This window comes from Panthera pardus, unplaced genomic scaffold, assembly GCF_024362965.1.
Source record: "Panthera pardus isolate Hobbes unplaced genomic scaffold, ASM2436296v1 HiC_scaffold_15, whole genome shotgun sequence".
NCBI lineage: Eukaryota > Metazoa > Chordata > Mammalia > Carnivora > Felidae > Panthera > Panthera pardus.
In genome coordinates, this window is record NW_026526710.1 from 16,450,205 (window position 1) to 16,466,759 (window position 16,555).

Sequence of the window (16,555 nt, forward strand, 5' to 3'; positions counted from 1 at the left end):
TACATTTCACCTTCAAACCAGGCTGCATATCTTCATTTGGCTTTCTGGTACTTTGACGTTTGTTTCAATATAAGAATTTTTAAATCGCCTACTTCCCCTTCCAATCCAGATGCTAAATATTTGAAACTGGAGCCCTAGGAAGAGGCATATATGTAATATGCAGGTTTGATAACTTTGTAGCGCTGTAAAACTTGACATGCTGTCTATCAGAAAGCCCCTCTGAGACAAGCCCCCTTCCTAACCTCGGTGAGGTGGGGCATGTGGGGTGCCTCCTTGGCCTGAACCCCACTTCCTGAGGTTCCCGAGGTCAGCTCGGGGTTCAGGGCCCTCCCACTAACAGGCAAGGTTCTGGGGCCTGGCTGCTGGGGCCTGGGGTGGTACCCTGACTGTGTGTTGGGCAAAGCAGAAGCGAGAGCCCAAGCTCTAGGGTCCTGGGCCTCAGGTTGCCTTTGGATTCTGCCATATAGTCATAACAACCATGGGAACCCCCAACTTTCAGTGTTTGTGTGGAAGAGCCAGGAAGCCACCCCAGGCCAGGTCTGTCTCCTAAGGCACGTCCCCTGCCTGACATTGTGGGTGAGTCGCATGTCCTCTTTGAGTACCAATTTCCTTAACTGTAAGGCAGAGATGGAAACAAAAATATCTACAACCTCAGAGTCATGCAAGAAAGTGTCTAGCAAGTACATGCTCCCTAAACAGCAATCACCTTTGCTACGGCCTGCATCACTCCCCCAGCACCCAGGAGAAGGCTCACCCACCTTCCTTTGCTCCCTTGCAGGTACCTCTTCCTTCTGTGTTCCAGCCCCCGGCACTCACTCGCCAACTTGAGGCATCAGGACGCTGGGGCAGGTGCACAAACACTTTAATCATTTCATAGGCAGGGTTTGAGCGTCTCTGCAGAGCCCCCACCAGCTACTATGCCACAGCAAGCACTGGGGCCACCGCCATGAAGGTGGAGTTGAGAGCTGGGATCAGGGCTGTAGCCCCTGGGCCATAGAGGTCTCCTGGCAGGGCTTCAATCCCAGAGGGGCAGTCCTCATAGCACCAGTAGCCGGTGACTTCTCCTCCTTGTGTTGAGGAGTCGGAGATGCTTTATACCCTACAGACCATGAATGGCCTTCAAAGGATGCCTGTGTGGCCAGACTGAGCCAGACTGGAGCAGACAGCCCTCCCAGGGAAAGCGCTTGGTTAACTGATCCAGGGTGGATGATAGCTTAGGACCTTCGCAAGGGTGGTAGCTGGAATGATCCAGGGGACCCTATCCAAGTGCACATGAGGTAGCAGCAGGGTTGGGCTGTTACAGCGATGTCTGGAGGGAAGGCGGAAGCCCAGGGAGTGGGCAAGGCTGCTGGGGTGAGTGAGCGCAGAAGCTACCAGGTAGCCAGCCTCAGCTCAATGGTTTCTCCATCCTTGGGGGTGTATTCAGCAATACCTGCAGAAACAGATTGAGCAGGGGGGTTAACAGGGAAGAGAATCCTATCCCCAACCTCTTCTTATGGACAAGCACCCTGAGGCCAGGGTCTATAAGATCCACTCAGGGCTTGGTGGTGGGAAAGTGGGAACTATCCAGAGCCAGTCTGGAAACTGAAATTAGCTGTAACCTCGGGTCCCTAAGGCCCACAGGCTTATTTTAAGGTGGGGGAGCCCCCCGCCAGGGGAGTATACAGGACAGCATTCTGGATAACTAACACAGGGTGAAAGGAGCCAGAGACCCCTTGACAACACCTGGTGGGCAGGGTCACTGTCTTCATAGTCCCCTGTGGGGCCAATGGGAAGAGGGACTTGCTCAGTGTGGTCTGAAGGAAGAACCAAGACCATGTGTGAAGTCTCCTTCAGGGCCAGCCTCTGATCACTAGAGACAAACCAGGCTCCAGCATGATACCTGGGTTCAAGCCCCAGCTCTTCACTCATCAGCGGTATGACTTTGAGCAAGTTATTTAACCTCTGTGAGTGCTAGTTTTCCCATCTCTGAAATGGGGACAATAATGGTATCAACAACCAGGTATTCCTTTTTCCCCATGAAAGGGGGTTCAAGCTGGACTGGAGGGCTAGGGGGTGAGAGATAGAGGACACATGGCCCACATCTGCCTCATGATTGAGTTGTCCCAGGCTACCCTCCCTGCGCCACCCCCTTCCTTCCCCACAGCCCAGCCTCAGTAATTAGAGGCCAGATCTGGGGTCTCCATATGCCACATCTTTGTTTTATTACTCAATCTTCTCAGAAGCCAGGCAGAGAAAGAGAATGCTTTTTCTTGGACTCCTTCAGAAAGTCCCACATTCTGGAAAGCACTTAGCTCAATTCCTGGCACATGACAGGTGCCCAACAGAAGTTCCAGGTAGCAAGAGCAGGGACAGATGACCCTTAAGAGTCTGCCTGGTGACTGGGGGCTGATGCACAAGGATGCTCATGACAGCTTGAGGTGTAAGAGTTAAAACTGGAGACACCCCAAATATCTAGCAGAAATCAAGAAGCTGCAGCCTATCCATCTCACTCCATGCCCCACCGCAGCACCCAGTGCCAGGGCAGGCCCTGACTGGCCTAAACCAGGTGTGTGGCAATCCTTGCTCTCCAGCCAATGGTGAGTGCAGAACCTGAACCAGCTCCTAGCAACAGGGATGGGTCCAGGAATGTACCTGTGTCCCAATTCCACCTTTGTCTGCTGGGGGCAAACAAAGTTCTAAAAGGGAGCAGCTCTGGGAAGACATAAGAAGGGTGTGGAAGCCAACAGAGAAAGGAGTATGGAGTCACAGGGGAGCAGGGCTGGAGACCAGGTTACACCAGCCCTGAAGTCCTCACTCCAAGACACTCTGGACTTGGGTCACAACAACCCAATGGATGGCATACAGTGGAAGCTAGTTTGCATCATGTTTCCTGTTACTTGCAGCTCAAAGCATCCTCGTGAGTGATATATTCTACGTGGCTATTACAAAAGAAGGGGGAATATACATACAGCAATACAGAAAGATGTCTACAATACATTAAGAATGAAAAAAGGGGCGCCTGGGTGGCTCAGTTGGTAGAGCATGTGACTCTTGATCTCAGGGTCATGAGTTCAAGTCCCACACTGGGCACAGAGCTTACTTTAAAATAAACAAACAAACAAATAAATAAAATGTTTAAAAAAAAGAACAAAAATTAAAAAAAATAAGTTGCAAAACAATATACAGGGCTCTGCCATGCAGTATGCTAGCACTAGCCACATGCAGCTATTCAGTGTTTGAAATCAGTACAGAAAAAGCATGCAAAATGTCACTAATAATTTTACATTGATTATAACTTGGAATGATAATATTTTGGACATATTTGGTTAAATAAGATACATTATTAATATTAGTGTCACCAACTAGAAAATTTAGAATTACACATGTGCCTTGCATTTTACTTCTGTTGGACAGTATTGCTACAGAGCATGGCTCCATTTTTATGAAAAAATAAACTTATGTATTTAAAAAATTAGGTATAAAAAAATACACCAACAGTTAAAAACAAGAAATAAAAAGCAAAAACAAAAATAAACAAAGAAAAGAAAAAAGAAAGGAAAAGAAAATATATCAATAATTAAAAGAAGTTATTTCCGGGTAGCAAATTATAGGTGATTTTAGCTTTCTTCTTTTTTGCCTGATTTCCTAGAGTTGCCACAGTAACTTACATAAAAATTCTTAAGCATTCAGTTAAATAACGTACAAGCAACCTTGAGCATCAGTGATTATCTGAGGCTGAGGCCCAGAAAGATTCAGAGGAAAGCTGAGGTGTGCTGGCCTCACTGCAACAAGGCTGGATGGGGGAGATGTCCAGAGGTAGCTGGCCACCAGACCTACCCTGTAGCAGTGGGGTGTCAGGGGCTCGGAGGAGCTGCCAGAACTCACGTTCCCCAGCTTCTTTTCCCATCACAGAGGTCAGGAAGGGGCCTGACAAGGTGTTCTGCGTTCCATACCTACCAAAGGGACAAAGAGAGGGAGAAGTGACTTTTGCTTCCACTGACCCAACAGCAGGAGCAGAACTGCCCCCACCAAGAAAGTCCTGGCCTCTCCCTTAGGGCCAGAGTCCTTCCCAGGCCATAGCCCTCACCTCCATGCCTCCTCTGCAGCCCCCTGACACTGCCCACCCAGGGGACTTCACCCCCTCTGCATTGACCAGGACCATGGCCTACAGGAAGGGACGCCTATTATATTAACAACTCAGCAGCTGCCCCCTCTCTGGGAGCTGATGTTGCAGGGGTGACAGTCAGAAGATGCCAGCCCCATATATAAGATGCCAATGCCCAATGAGAGAGGGTGAAGCCAGCATGCAGATAAAAGCAGGAACATGGGAGATGGAGACACCTGGTGGTGGCATTGGGTCTCTGGTTCTGGAAATTTTATGACTCAGTGGCACTCCCCTCTTCTTGTGGCAAGATTGCTCAGTCTTCTCTCTGATTCTACACACCCCATGCTCCCCGTTACCAGAGAGAGTTGGAGTTAGATTTCTGACCTTTGCAACCAAGAGACTCCTTATTCATACCACCCCCACCCTGAGCTCCTGGTCTCCAACTCTGTGTTTCTCCAAACCATGTGGATGCTGCTGCCAAAGGGATCCTCTTAAATCCATAGGCCATGTTCTTCCTCTCCCCAAAAGGCTTATCAACGTTTCTGTCTTAGAGAGGGAGGGTTTTTACAGTTTTAAGAAACAGAAAACCACTCATGGTGACTTAGTCAAAGGGAAAGTGTTATTTGAGGGGGTGTCATGGAGCAGTCCCCATTGCCCTGTCATTCCCTAACTCTATGGGTCCGTGTGGCTGCTTGGAGCACGTCTCTCTGTTTCTCTCTCCTCTCTTTCTTTCAGGAATCTCTCTGCAGTCCAGCTTTCCCTGCCATGCATTCATGTGCCGTCAGACATGGCCTTCCTGCCTGGCCTCTGCACCCAGTTCAGACACCTACTTCCACTAACAGAATTGCTTCTCTGATTAATATCCCTGATGTCTTCTCAGAGGCTTTGGAATTCTGAATTAAAACGTTAAGTTCTTTTTTTTTTTTTTTTCATTTTGATGACATTTTACAGACAGGAAGGCCAGCAGGTTCTGGGTAATCTCAATGCCTGCTGGACTGTGGCCTGCCAAAGGTGCTCGGTGCGTGTGGCCGTCTGGGACTGTGTTGGCTCCCAGCAGTATTGCTGTATGAGCTGCAGGCTACCAGGAAGAGAACTGAGGTGGGCTTAGTAGGTAACTCATCACAGGGAGTAGACCAAGCCCATCTGACAATAAAAATTCTTATTCTTATGAAAGCTAACATGTATTGAGCTTACTAAGTGTGGGACCCTGCATATATAATAAGCATGTTCCATGTCTTCTTTGTGCACTAATTCCTGGACTATTTGCATGGGCCCCGTGAGGAGCAGGGCACAGCTGGTGTCTTCAATGGCTCATTGCAAATAACGGGTTCTGGGCCGGTAGCTGGGGAGTGGAGGAGCTGGGATTCCAGTGTGGGTGCTCTGCCTCCAGAGCATGTTTTCATAGCTACGGAACAACGCTGGCCCATGGCTGTCTGTTTCCACTGCAGCGTGAGCTATCAGGGGTGGAGAAGGTGGAAGCAGAGCCTGGGCCGGCACCTCTCTTGAGGGAACATTCTCTTCCATCCTCGTCCCATCCAAGTTCTGTTTCAGGGATGTGGGGTCAGGAGGGGGTGAGGGCTGGGAGGTGGGGGTCTCACATGAATCCTCTGAGCTTCTGGGCCTTCTTAAGGACATCTTCCAAGGAGGACCCAGCAGGGACAGAGATGGAGTTTATGTATGGTGGCGAGACACTGGGGACGTTCAGCACGACACTGATGACCTCTTGGGTCGGTGAAGGGGTCTCCACAACTGGTTTCAACATGACTATGTCAGGGAGAGAGGAAGGGGCAGTTGGTGTGAGGGCAAGGAGCCAGGTGTTGGTCTTCCTTTCTTCCCTCGAAGACACTGTGGCTCGTCAGAACCCCTTCCTGCCCCTTGGTCCCATCTCAGCCACCACCACCACCTGCCATCCCAGCCTCCCCTGTCCCTTAGCCCCCCAGTCCCCCAGCTGCCCAAAGTTGGGCCCCTCACTGGTTTTTCTGCCTCCGGTATCCCCCTTCCCACATAGCACCCCACATAGCACCCCAGAGGGCTCTTTCTAGAACATGCATTTATTCATATGACCTCCTGTTACCTCCGAAGGTCTTCCCTCTTCATTCTCCTGCCTGTAAGCCCAGCTGATTCTCCCAGACCCTACTCTCTAGTAAGACCTTCCCCAAAATTTCAGTCTTTTCCACCTCGGTGCCTTTGTTCTTGCTGCCTCCTCTCTCCTCTGCCCTTGCTACTTTCTTCCTCCACTAGCAGATCCCACTCTCCAACTCAAGTCCTTCTCCCACATGAAGCCCTGATTCAAGCTGCTAATTGGAACTCATTACGATGTATCAGAGCTACCCAAAATGTGTCTCTCCCATTCATTCATTCAAACATTTCTATACCGGGCATCATGCAAGGGGCTGCAGATTCATGGCCCACCCAGAGCTCTCTATTTGGTATCTCTCTCCTCATACTGTGGCTTTCTAGAAGCTGTGACCGCATCTTAGCTGACAGTATGTCCCACGTGCACCCCCAAACCCCCGTTGACTCAGCAAATCAGGACTAAGCAACTTCCCTTCCCTGACACATGCAGACTTCAGGAAGGGCCCTGCAGACTGAAAAGAACAGGGCTCCCCTGAAAGGCCTAGCTACCTCTTGGTGCCTCACAGTCTGGGGAGATGAGATCCACATAGCTCTTGCCATTCAGGACAGGCAGCAGCTGGGAAATCATGAGAGCATTCTGGAAGGCCCCATCCTGCACACTGGCCAACAGAGCAGCCCTTGCCTTAAGGCACGCTGTGCCCAGCTCCACCCCAGGCATGGAGGACTTCATCAGTAACTGGTGACAGAACGGGGAAGAGAAGGAGGAGGTGAGGTGGGTCAGCTGGCATGGAGGGGGCAGGTCTTCCAGCCTCTGACCAGGCCACCTCCCACCAAACACCAGGGTGGGCTATGGCCCCAAGCTCTCCTTCCTACCTGTAGTGCCAGAGGGGTGCTGTAGACATTTCCAAAGTAGCCCTCAGGGGTCTGGGCCTTTAGGATCTTCTCTCGTATGTTCTCAATGGCCCGGGTGATCTGGTGTTTCCGATTGGGGTTGAGGTTGGAGTGCTCTAGACAGGTGAAGGCCAAGCCTGCCATGGCCACTGTGTCTGCAAGGGACAGAGCCAATTGGGGTCAGACCAGGCAGGGCCCTGGAGCAATAGGTGACCACCCAAGGCCTCGAAGAAGGGCCATAATCAGATCAGCAGTTTAGAAAGTTTTCACCAGCTAAAGGGAACAACTCAGTCCAGTGTGCCTAGAGTTTGCTCAGTTTGGCCACTGTAAGTCCAGAGTCCTGGAAGCCCCTTAGTTCCAGGCAAATGGGGATGATAAGTCACCCTACCCCTGTCTATTATTTAAGGGTTAGAGGTTAGGGAGAGAACCTGGAGGAGAGAGATCCAAGAGGACTTTATCTTACACCACTCATTCCCAAACCTGCCTGCCCTTTGAAATCACCAGGGAAGTCTGGAACTCACTGATAGCTGGGTCTACCTCCAGCTAGATTTAATCGGTCCAGGGAGCTGCCTGGGCCCCAAGGTGATTACTGTGTCCACAGTGGTTTTTCTACAAGCCTCGGGCAGAGAAAGCTTCCTACTGCCTTCTTTCTGGGGCACCTCCTTGCCCTCCCAACCTACTCCATCCTACCCCCACCCTATGCGAGGCACACACACTCACTCACAGAATGCCAGAACTGAAAGAGACCCTGAATCACAGTGACAAGAAAGGGCACTGGAAGCCCAAGGTCACATAGTGAGGTAGCAGTTCCAAAATCCACATCTCAGGCTTCCAAGCTCATATAATGACAAGATCATAACTATGTATCCAGAACCTCTCTGTGCCAAGCACCAATCTAAGTCCTTTATTTATAAGGCATCTTCTATCAAGATACTGCTGGGAGGTTATTTTACAGGACAGGCTGAACCATAAAGGCCAGCTGGCTTGCCCAGGGTACCCTACAATCAGTGTGTGTGACAGAGCAGGGGTCAGGATCTCAGTTCAGCTCCAACACTGGCTCACAACCACTGTACCACACTCAAGAGTCCTCACCATTTCACTCCTAAGGGACTCATGAGGAGGGGCCCCAAGGAAAGGTGATCTTGGGCCAAGGGGTAGAGGCCCTCAGTTGGGGCTGGAGACTGGAGGAGTGCCAGCCTGGCTTTAGCAGGGTCTAGCCCACTCACCCACAGAGAGGTGGCCCTGGCGGAGATGCTGTTCATGTTCCACGGCATACAGGAGCTTTCCCACCACACTGTCATGGAGCCGCTTCTGGTGAACACACAGGGCCAGGATGCCCAGGCCATACTGATAGTAGCTGGTGTGGGGCTGGCCCTTGTTATTGTGTCCTGGGAGGGAGAAAACCATGGGGCAGGGGCTTCATACCAGGCCTGAGGGGTTGCCTCTCTGCCCACTCCCAGCAACCAGCCCAGCCGGCACACAGGACCCCCTTGCCTATGCTTCCTGACACCCTCCTTTGGGTCGCGAGATCCTTCATTCCTTCATTCCCTCAATCCGTTCTTGCTGAAGATCCACTACGTGTCAGGTGCTGTGCTCAGAGTGATGACCAAGCTGGTGGTGACCGGCCAGGCACAGCACAGCCAGGGTCTCCAACAGTAACACAACCTGTACTCATGACACCATGATTAGTACTGAAATGTGGACCGAAGTCTCTGGGGCCATATGGTAGAGGTCTTTGACTAGCTGGGGAGTCAGAGCAGGATTCTCTAAGACAGTGATGCTGGGATGGTGGGTGGGGGGGAGCTAAGGTGGAGCAGGAGTAAGCTAGAAGGGGAGGGAAATCTTCTAGATAGAGAAAACATATATTAAGACCTTGATCTGCAAGCTGAGAGATCAGTGTGGCCAGAGCCAGAGGGGCAGGTGAGTGGGTGAGCCAGAGAATGGGAGAGTAGGTCTTAGAGAGGAGAAGAAGGGCAGACAGACTGGGCTTGAGGTGCTGTGGACACAGCAGTGGGCAGCCTGTGCAGGGTTTGAGCAGGGCTAATAACATCAGATTTATATTTAAAATGCTTGCTCTGGCTGTCATGTGCCGGGCCGAATCAGGAGGCAAGACAGTTGGCAGAGAGAGGCTGAGGAGTAAGTAGTACAGGGGCTGTGCCAGGGGTCGACAGTCAGGTCAGTCATGGTGGCTGAGCAGTAGAACTTGTCAACAGAGTATATGTAGAGTGCAGGAAAGGCTTGATCAAGGATGGCAACTGCAGCAGGCCCAAGCCTCTAGGTGGATAGTGACACAGGCAGAATGGGGGGTAGGAAAGAAGCCTGAGGAGAAAACCCAAAGTTCTGACTTAGATGCTTCCCCACAGAATACTATCTGATGAGCCCCACCCCCCAACACTCGGCAGACCACGTCGCCCTCACCAATGGCCTTTTTCTCATCCTCCAGGAACCGCTTCAGCTGCGAGACCAGCCTGTCCCCCTTGCGGCCCTCAACAAGCTCACAGTTAGCCCTGAGAGCTAGCAGGTAGAGGGCCAGCTGGCCCATGGAGGGCTTGTCCTGGTAGTCACTGTTGTCATCGTTGAAGGTAAGCCTAGGAAAAAGCCAGTTAACAACACTTCTGTAAGAAAGTGCCACCCTGGTGAGCCTGGCTTGGGGCACCCCCCTCAACATCATAAAGTGAAAAAAAAACCTAACAGTAAGAAACTTTCCTAGAACTGCCCAAAGCAGATGTAATCAGCTGTGCAAGTTGTAAGGTGCATGCCACACATATTTCATAAAGATGAAAGATTAGACTCAAGGACAAACCCTGAGGGTTCTCACATCCAAATGACCTGTGATTACCCCACCATTTTGATCACACTTTGCCTACACAGTCTTCCCTTTCTTCCCTCTCCCTGCCCTGCATCCACTCTTTGAGAGGGAGTCCAAGCAGGACAGGCTTCATGGTATTCCTGATCCTTCACCTCTCATTCAAACTCCCACAGTGAGCCTCAGAACAGGTCTTCCTTAATGCCCCTGGAAAGGGAGCACAGAGTTAGATGCTGCTAGATGCTGCTTCTGGGCTTAGTATGGAAGATTGCAGTCATGGATTAGTGATGTCTGCCTCAGCATGGGAGGGAAGCACAGACGGATGCTGCTTCTGGGCTCAGTATGGGGTGGGGGGCAGAGGGGGAACTGTGGTCATGGATTAGTGATGTCTGCCTCCAATCTGGTCAAGCCAACACCATTCTACAGATGGAGGAAGTGCCAAAGGAGACAAACTTGCCCAAAATCTCCCAACAAATCAATGGCAGCCCAAACAAGAACATAGTTCTCCTGTCTTTTAGGATGTGGAGCAAGGTGTGGGGAAAGGAGAAGAAAGTGAACAGCAATACCCCAGGAGGCTGTGCTGGTAACTGAGTTTGAGGATGTGCAGATAGAAGGCCTCCCTGGCCCCAGCCTGCAAGCTGGAGAGGCGCAGACCCACGTAGATACTGGGGTTCAGGTGCTCCAGAGAGAGCCAGTCCATCCAGGGCAAGAGGCGCTGGCCCAGCCTCTCCACCAGCTTGCTATCCACCTGTGGTATTTCTTAGGAAAGAGAACAGACCAAGTGAGGTCACAAGGCCAGGCCACCAGCAAGGAACTGCTTTTACCTTACCAGGGCCTTCTCTGGGGTATAAACAGCTCTACTCCCTCTCCATCCAGTACACACCCTACTTGTATGGGGAAATATGGCTGTAATAAAAGGCAGTATGTAAATAGGGGAAAGTAGATTTCCCAGAAGAGCAGTTGGAGTGGGCCAGGGAGAGGTGGCGGGCTGAGGGCAGAGGAAGCTGGTACCGGGCAACCAGTCTGCCATCAGGAGTAACAGAGAATGGAGGCCAAGCCGTGTGATATGCCCCAGCCACTGTGCCCGACCTCACCTGGTCCTCATGCCAGCCCTGTGGCATAAGTACTGTCATCATTGCTTTGCACAAAAGAGGAAACAGCCATTCAGAATTAGGTTGTGTCTTCCAGAAGGTTGCACGGCCAAGGATAAACCTGCCTACAAAACCCCTGTTCTCTGGTGCTTGGCTAAATTCATGTTCTATCCATTTACACAAACTGCAACCCACATGCAGAACATGTTACATACCCAGTTTTAAAACTCTGCTGGCTGCCTATGGCTAACTGGGGCTGCCTGGTGAGCTTCCTCTGTATAGATCTCAAAATAATGCTTTTCCTATCACATCTATTTAGGTGAAGGGGACCTGAGATTGAGGGGTGAATCCTTGGAAAGCCATCATCGTTTACAACCATTTCTCTGTGTGCTTTGGGATTTGCCTGAAACTGTGTAACCAAAATGCTGACATACCAGGGGAAGCCTCAGGGATATTTTCTAGCTCCAGCTGACTGCTGCGTTCCACCCTTAGGGAAGGAAACTTGAGCTCAGTAGGTGGCCCTGGAGGCACTTTGGACTTTTCCCCATTTACTGCCTCCCAGTTGCTGTAGGGCTCCAGCTACTTCCACTGGGCCACATCTCAGGATGCTGGGCAGGCCACCCCTCCCAGGAGATTCAGCAATGAAACTGCCAACCAGAGCTCTTCACCTGCCTCTTGGGCCTTCTGATACGAGGACAGGGTTCCTCTCATACAGGCCCACCTTTCTTGGTTTGGGTCCCACCATTTTTTTTTTTTTAAAGTAATCTCTACCCTCAACGTGGGGCTCGAACTCATGACCCTAAGATCAAGAGTCCCATGTTCTACAGACTGAGCTAGCCAGGTGCCTAATGGGTCCCACCATCTTATGCCTCTTTTCCCAAAAGTCACAGGTATTTGTTGCTACCTGTGGAGGTGGTGGGGGTAAGGGGTAAGGGTGACTTTTCTTTCTCTTTCTCTTTCTCAGTGCCTTTCTGTATCTGCTTCCATTTCTGTAGGTATTTCCCTCATTCTCTCTGGACCTGTCTTAGTCTCTACCTCTTTCAGCCTATCTCTCTGGTCATCTGTCTCTCTGTAACTCTCTTTTCCTCTCTCTTTTCTTCAAACTGGTAGGGGAGCCTCACCCCCACTCCAGGCTTTGACCTCCAGCAGATGAGTCAGCCCTGGGGTTACAAGTGATAAAAAGAGGAGCCAGAGCTATAAAGAGAGGCTGATAACCACAATTCAGCCTCCTTAAAAGGAAGGAGCCAGGCAGATTCACCTCAGTAATAAAAGTGGCACTGGGCAAGCTCCCTCCCATGGTGCCTCCTGCTCACAGGGCCACCCAGCGTTGCCAGCTGACTGGCTTTGACATTCAGAAGCATAGAAGCCTACCCTGGGCAAGCATTAGTGCAGCATCCTTGTCAATTTCACAACTGCACAGAGCTTTAAGCTGGTAAAGCAGATGTTGTGGGATCCTTCACACCACACCAAGGAGGAAGGCCAGGAAGCATTCTTAGACCATTTTGCAGGTGAGGGAATGAGGGTTGGGCAGGTAAGTGGCTCAGCAGTAGTGGGCTGTACCCCCAAATCCTGTCCAGGGCTTCTGTCTAGACTATGGGCCCACTATTGAATGGTTCATGCCCAGTGAGGATGAGGACTGGGTCCCAGGTCTCCCCTGGGGACTATCTAGACAGGAATCAAGATCCAATAGTGAGGGGTCTGGCTGCACTTATGGAACACAGGTTGGAGGCTCCTGGTGCTCAGGGAAGACCCTGGCCTGGAATTCTGAGAACTGAGTCCAGCAAAGCCCCGACAGGTCACCAGGCTCCTCCAACCCTTGACAGACTCATCTGTCACTTGGACATGACTGAACCTGCCTCTCAATTTCTCCAAAGATCACAAGAGACACTGGGAGTGAAAGCATATTGCACAGTGTAAGGCCATGGGCAGAATATAAGGAGGGAGGAGAGGTGGGTAGCCCCAGAACACAGAGGCTTCCCTGCCTGCCTTCTGCTTTCTGCCCATCACCAGTGCACAAATAGCCCCAGGCCTGTGTGCTCAGACTCCCAAGGGTTCCCAGAGAGACTCCTGGGGACACAGGCACACAGAGCTGAAGCAGCCAGGCTCCTATGCTAGTATGCAAATGCCTTGCCATGACCTGCCACCTGTGCCTCTCTCGGGCTTGTCTCCTGTAACAGTGACTGCATACTAGCTTCCCTCTGCCTGGGATGCCCGTTCTACCCCCCAAACACACTCCTTTTCTTGCCAGCTCCTTTTCTTCCTCTGGGCCTCAATCCCCCTGTCACCCCTGGTCCTCGGAAATCCTTTCCTGAACACTCTTCCTGAATCAGTGGCCCCCAGCTCTCCACCTCCATGCCTGGCTCACTTCCTTTGGTGCTTACCACGGCCCCCAAATACAGCACTGATTTGTCTCTTGACTTCTTTTGTCTGTCCCCTTTACTAGAACAGATGGACTAGGAAGACAAGGACGGGACCTGTCTTGCTCCTTGTTCTTTCCCTAAAGTCTAACACTGCACTGACACAGAGAAGTCTTAGTCAATGCATGTTGAATGAATAAATAAACCCATGAGTGAATGAATGGGAGCATTTTTGCATGGTGGGCTATCAGACATACACAGTTGACCCTTCAACAACACGTGTTTGAACTGCATGGGTCCACTTATATGTGAATTTTTCTTAATACAGTATAGTACTTTAAATGTATTTTCTGCAGTGCCTGGGTAGCTCAGTCACTTAAGTGCCTGACTCTTGGTTTTAGCTCAAGTCATGACTTCACAGTCTGTGGGTTCGAGCCCCAATCTGGCTCTGCACTATCAGTGCAGGGATTCTCTCTCTCCCTCTCTCTCTGCCCCTCCCCTGCTCACACTTTTTCTCTGTCTCAAAATAAATAAACTTAAAAAAAATGTACTTTCTTTACCTTGTGATTTTCTTTTTTGTTTTTAATATTTTTTTAATGTTTATTTATTTTTGAGACAATGCAAGAGACAGAGTGCAAACAGCGGAGGGGCAGACAGAGGGAGACACAAAATCGGAAGTGGGATCCAGGCTCTGAGCTGTCAGCCCAAGGCCGACGCAGGGCTCCAACTCATGAACTGTGAGATCGTGACCTGAGCCAAAGTCGGACGCTTAACTGACTGAGCCACCCAGGTGCCCCTATGCCCCTACCTTGTGATTTTCTTAATAATATTTTTTTCTAGCCTACTTTATCATAAGAATTCAGTATATAATACATATAACATACAAAACATGTGTTAATTGACTGTTTACCTTATCAGTAAGGCTTCTTTCCAGTCAACAGTAGGCTATTGGTAGTTAAGTTTTAGGGGAGTCAAAAGTTATACATGGATTTTTGGCTGCATGGAGGGTTGTCAGCCCTAACCCACGTTTTTCGAGGGTCAACTATAACTAATCTCATTATAGTGTGTCAAACACTGAGGTCCAGCTAAGTCCCAACTGTTAATGAAGCCCAAAGGGGCAGATATAGTGCACCCTCCCACACACCCCAGCCTACTTCCCCAGGTATTATATAATCAGGGGCTCGGACATTATAGTCCTCCCTCCTAAGGACCCAGGAGAAAAGAGGCGCAGGGTAGATCTTGTTACTCACCGCAGATATCAGCGAGAGCCCCCAGGCCCCCAAGCAGGAAGAGGAGGACCCCAAGGTGCCCCATGGCAGGAGCAGGTGGGTGAGCAGCAGGCGGGAAGCTGGACAGACTCCTAGGGCTGGTCTTGCAGAGGCTTTCCTAACCACAGCTGGTCACGGCTCTAGAAGAGGCAGCTTCCTGTCACTGATTAATCCCTCCACACCAAGCAGCAAACTGCTAAGTCAACAGAGAGAAAGAGGAAAAGATCTGTAGCTGAGGGAAAAGGAAGGGCAAAGAACAGAGGAAGGAAGGGCAGACCAGTCTTCCTGGAGGTAGGGAATGGCACCGGTGGGGGGGGGGGGGGTGGAGGGGGAGGGGGGGCAAGTAGGAATGGTATGAGACACCTTGAGGCCAGCCACATTCTGTCTTGCTGCCTAAAGAGCCCTGGGCAAGCACAGAAGGCCTGACATCTGATCTGCCCAAGTTTGTCCAACTGTGCCTGTGTGGTATCCCTTTCACTGTTCCAGCTGTGGACAGGAAGGACTGGGGTGCCTACCTGGTACCCCCCACCCCCAACAGAAGGAGACCCTGGAAGTGCTCACCCAGTTCTGGGACAGGGAGCAAACAGAAAGCTGTAGTGGTCACATGAGTGACTGCTGGTGTCAGCTGTTCTCTGTCTGCCCGCCCAGAGTTGGGGGTGGGAGGGGCTGGACCCAGGCCAGTTTTCTCAACCGGCCAGGAAAGCTGGAGGCCTCCTGAAGACAAAACGAAACAAGGAACAGGATTTAATCATTTGAGACACGAAGCCCTGGGTAGCAGGGCTACTTGTTAGGTCTAGGAAAGTAACCTTAAAAAAATCTGTAAGGAGAAGAGAGAACAAAGGATTCCTCATCTGCCTAACTACACAGGAGAATCAATGTCTAAAAGTTAACCCTGGTGGTACTGTGTGGCCTTGGCCGGGTCACTTAACCTCTCTGAGTTTGAAATAGTTTCTTCTGTGTGAGATGACAGGGTTGGATGAGATCATTCTAAGCTCCTTTCCAGCTCAACTTGTGAAAATGTTATGATCTTAAAACACCTATAATCATTTCCTCTAATGAGGAATGCAGTCCTATTATGGCTAATTGCCAAGGTTTAGCCTTTCAAGATAATCTGGTTTTGTGCCTGACTTATCACAATTCAAGCTCTTGACATTGATAAATACAAGTATATGTATCTGTTTACAGAAATACTTTACAAATTAAAATTAGATTCTCTGGTGCAAGAAGACTGGGTGTGGCCCATAGGAGTGAGGTTCTCGGGAAGGAGGGAGGCCAGCTGGAGGCCCAACATCTGCAGATTCTCAGGTTTGGACCTCCAGGGGACCCTCAGCAATTTCTGTGCAATGGAGTTGTCTTGATCTGGGACAGGACCGTCCTGGCCCCCCAACCCTCTGCCTGTGGTGGGTGGTGGTGATTCTGATTCCTGCCACTTCCAGGAAGGCAGCCTGGAGGAGGTGACCATGATGGAGGAACTCCCCATCCCCCAGCCTCTGGTGAGAAACAGTTTCCTTTAGGAGGATCACCTCTGATTCCCACAGACTCAAAAGTACTGTGGTGACCAACCAGGGAGGAGGCACATATCCCATAGCTTATCAGAAACAGAATCACTGGGGGCAAAGCTGGGCTGTTTTAGGTAATACCATCTAGAAAAGTGAAAAAGAAAGATGACTAAAATGTTTGGTTCAGGATTTCTACTTAGGGATATACACCAAGAAAGTAAAAGTTAGCTTGGAATGAACAAGTGAAAGTCTGCCCTGTCCATGCATCGGGACAGGTACCGATAAAGTCAGCTGCAATGTTAACAGGAAACATTTTTCCCAAGGTCATGTTACAGCTATAAAGTGTCCCAATAATCATGTTCTTTGAGTGACTATTACTTTTTTACTGAGATTTCTTTGTTTTCCCTCTAAAATCATAAATTTGCTATTTGAAATCATAATTATAAGAAAGAAACATGCCTGGAGGAGCTAACTCACTTT

At 50.3% G+C, this 16,555-nt stretch overlaps 1 protein-coding gene and 1 non-coding gene across 3 annotated transcripts; one reads left to right on the forward strand and one right to left on the reverse strand.

The window, feature by feature from the left end:
• Positions 1-845: 845 nt before the first annotated feature.
• TCN2 (transcobalamin 2) lies at positions 846-15,250 on the reverse strand. Of its 2 annotated transcripts, none has more exons than XM_019426701.2 (10): positions 15,138-15,250; positions 14,559-14,772; positions 10,427-10,619; positions 9,473-9,642; positions 8,281-8,442; positions 7,037-7,209; positions 6,713-6,899; positions 5,686-5,851; positions 3,820-3,935; positions 846-1,432 (listed from the first exon to the last, which is right to left on the reverse strand). In XM_019426701.2, exons 2-10 carry the CDS (start codon positions 14,620-14,622, stop codon positions 1,371-1,373), a joined length of 1,293 nt encoding a protein of 430 aa, XP_019282246.1. In that variant the 5' UTR covers positions 14,623-14,772; positions 15,138-15,250; the 3' UTR covers positions 846-1,370. The 2 variants fall into 2 exon arrangements, with proteins under 2 accessions (XP_019282246.1, XP_019282247.1); XM_019426702.2 differs by having other exon boundaries at positions 14,559-14,769; positions 15,138-15,244.
• TRNAK-CUU (transfer RNA lysine (anticodon CUU)) lies at positions 3,000-3,072 on the forward strand. The gene has a single exon. It is a non-coding gene; the product is annotated as a tRNA-Lys (tRNA).
• Positions 15,251-16,555: the final 1,305 nt, after the last annotated feature.

Excerpts from the sequence above, each read along its gene's own strand:
- TCN2 (XM_019426701.2), bottom strand. The coding sequence starts at position 14,622 with ATGGGGCACCTTGGGGTCCTCCTCTTCCTGCTTGGGGGCCTGGGGGCT. Across the intron at positions 9,643-10,426 it reads TACCAGCACAGCCTCCTGGG|GCTTACCTTCAACGATGACA; the intron begins GTATTGCTGTTC and ends GCTTTTTCCTAG. Across the intron at positions 3,936-5,685 it reads CAGAAGCTCAGAGGATTCAT|GTATGGAACGCAGAACACCT; the intron begins GTGAGACCCCCA and ends TCCCTTTGGTAG.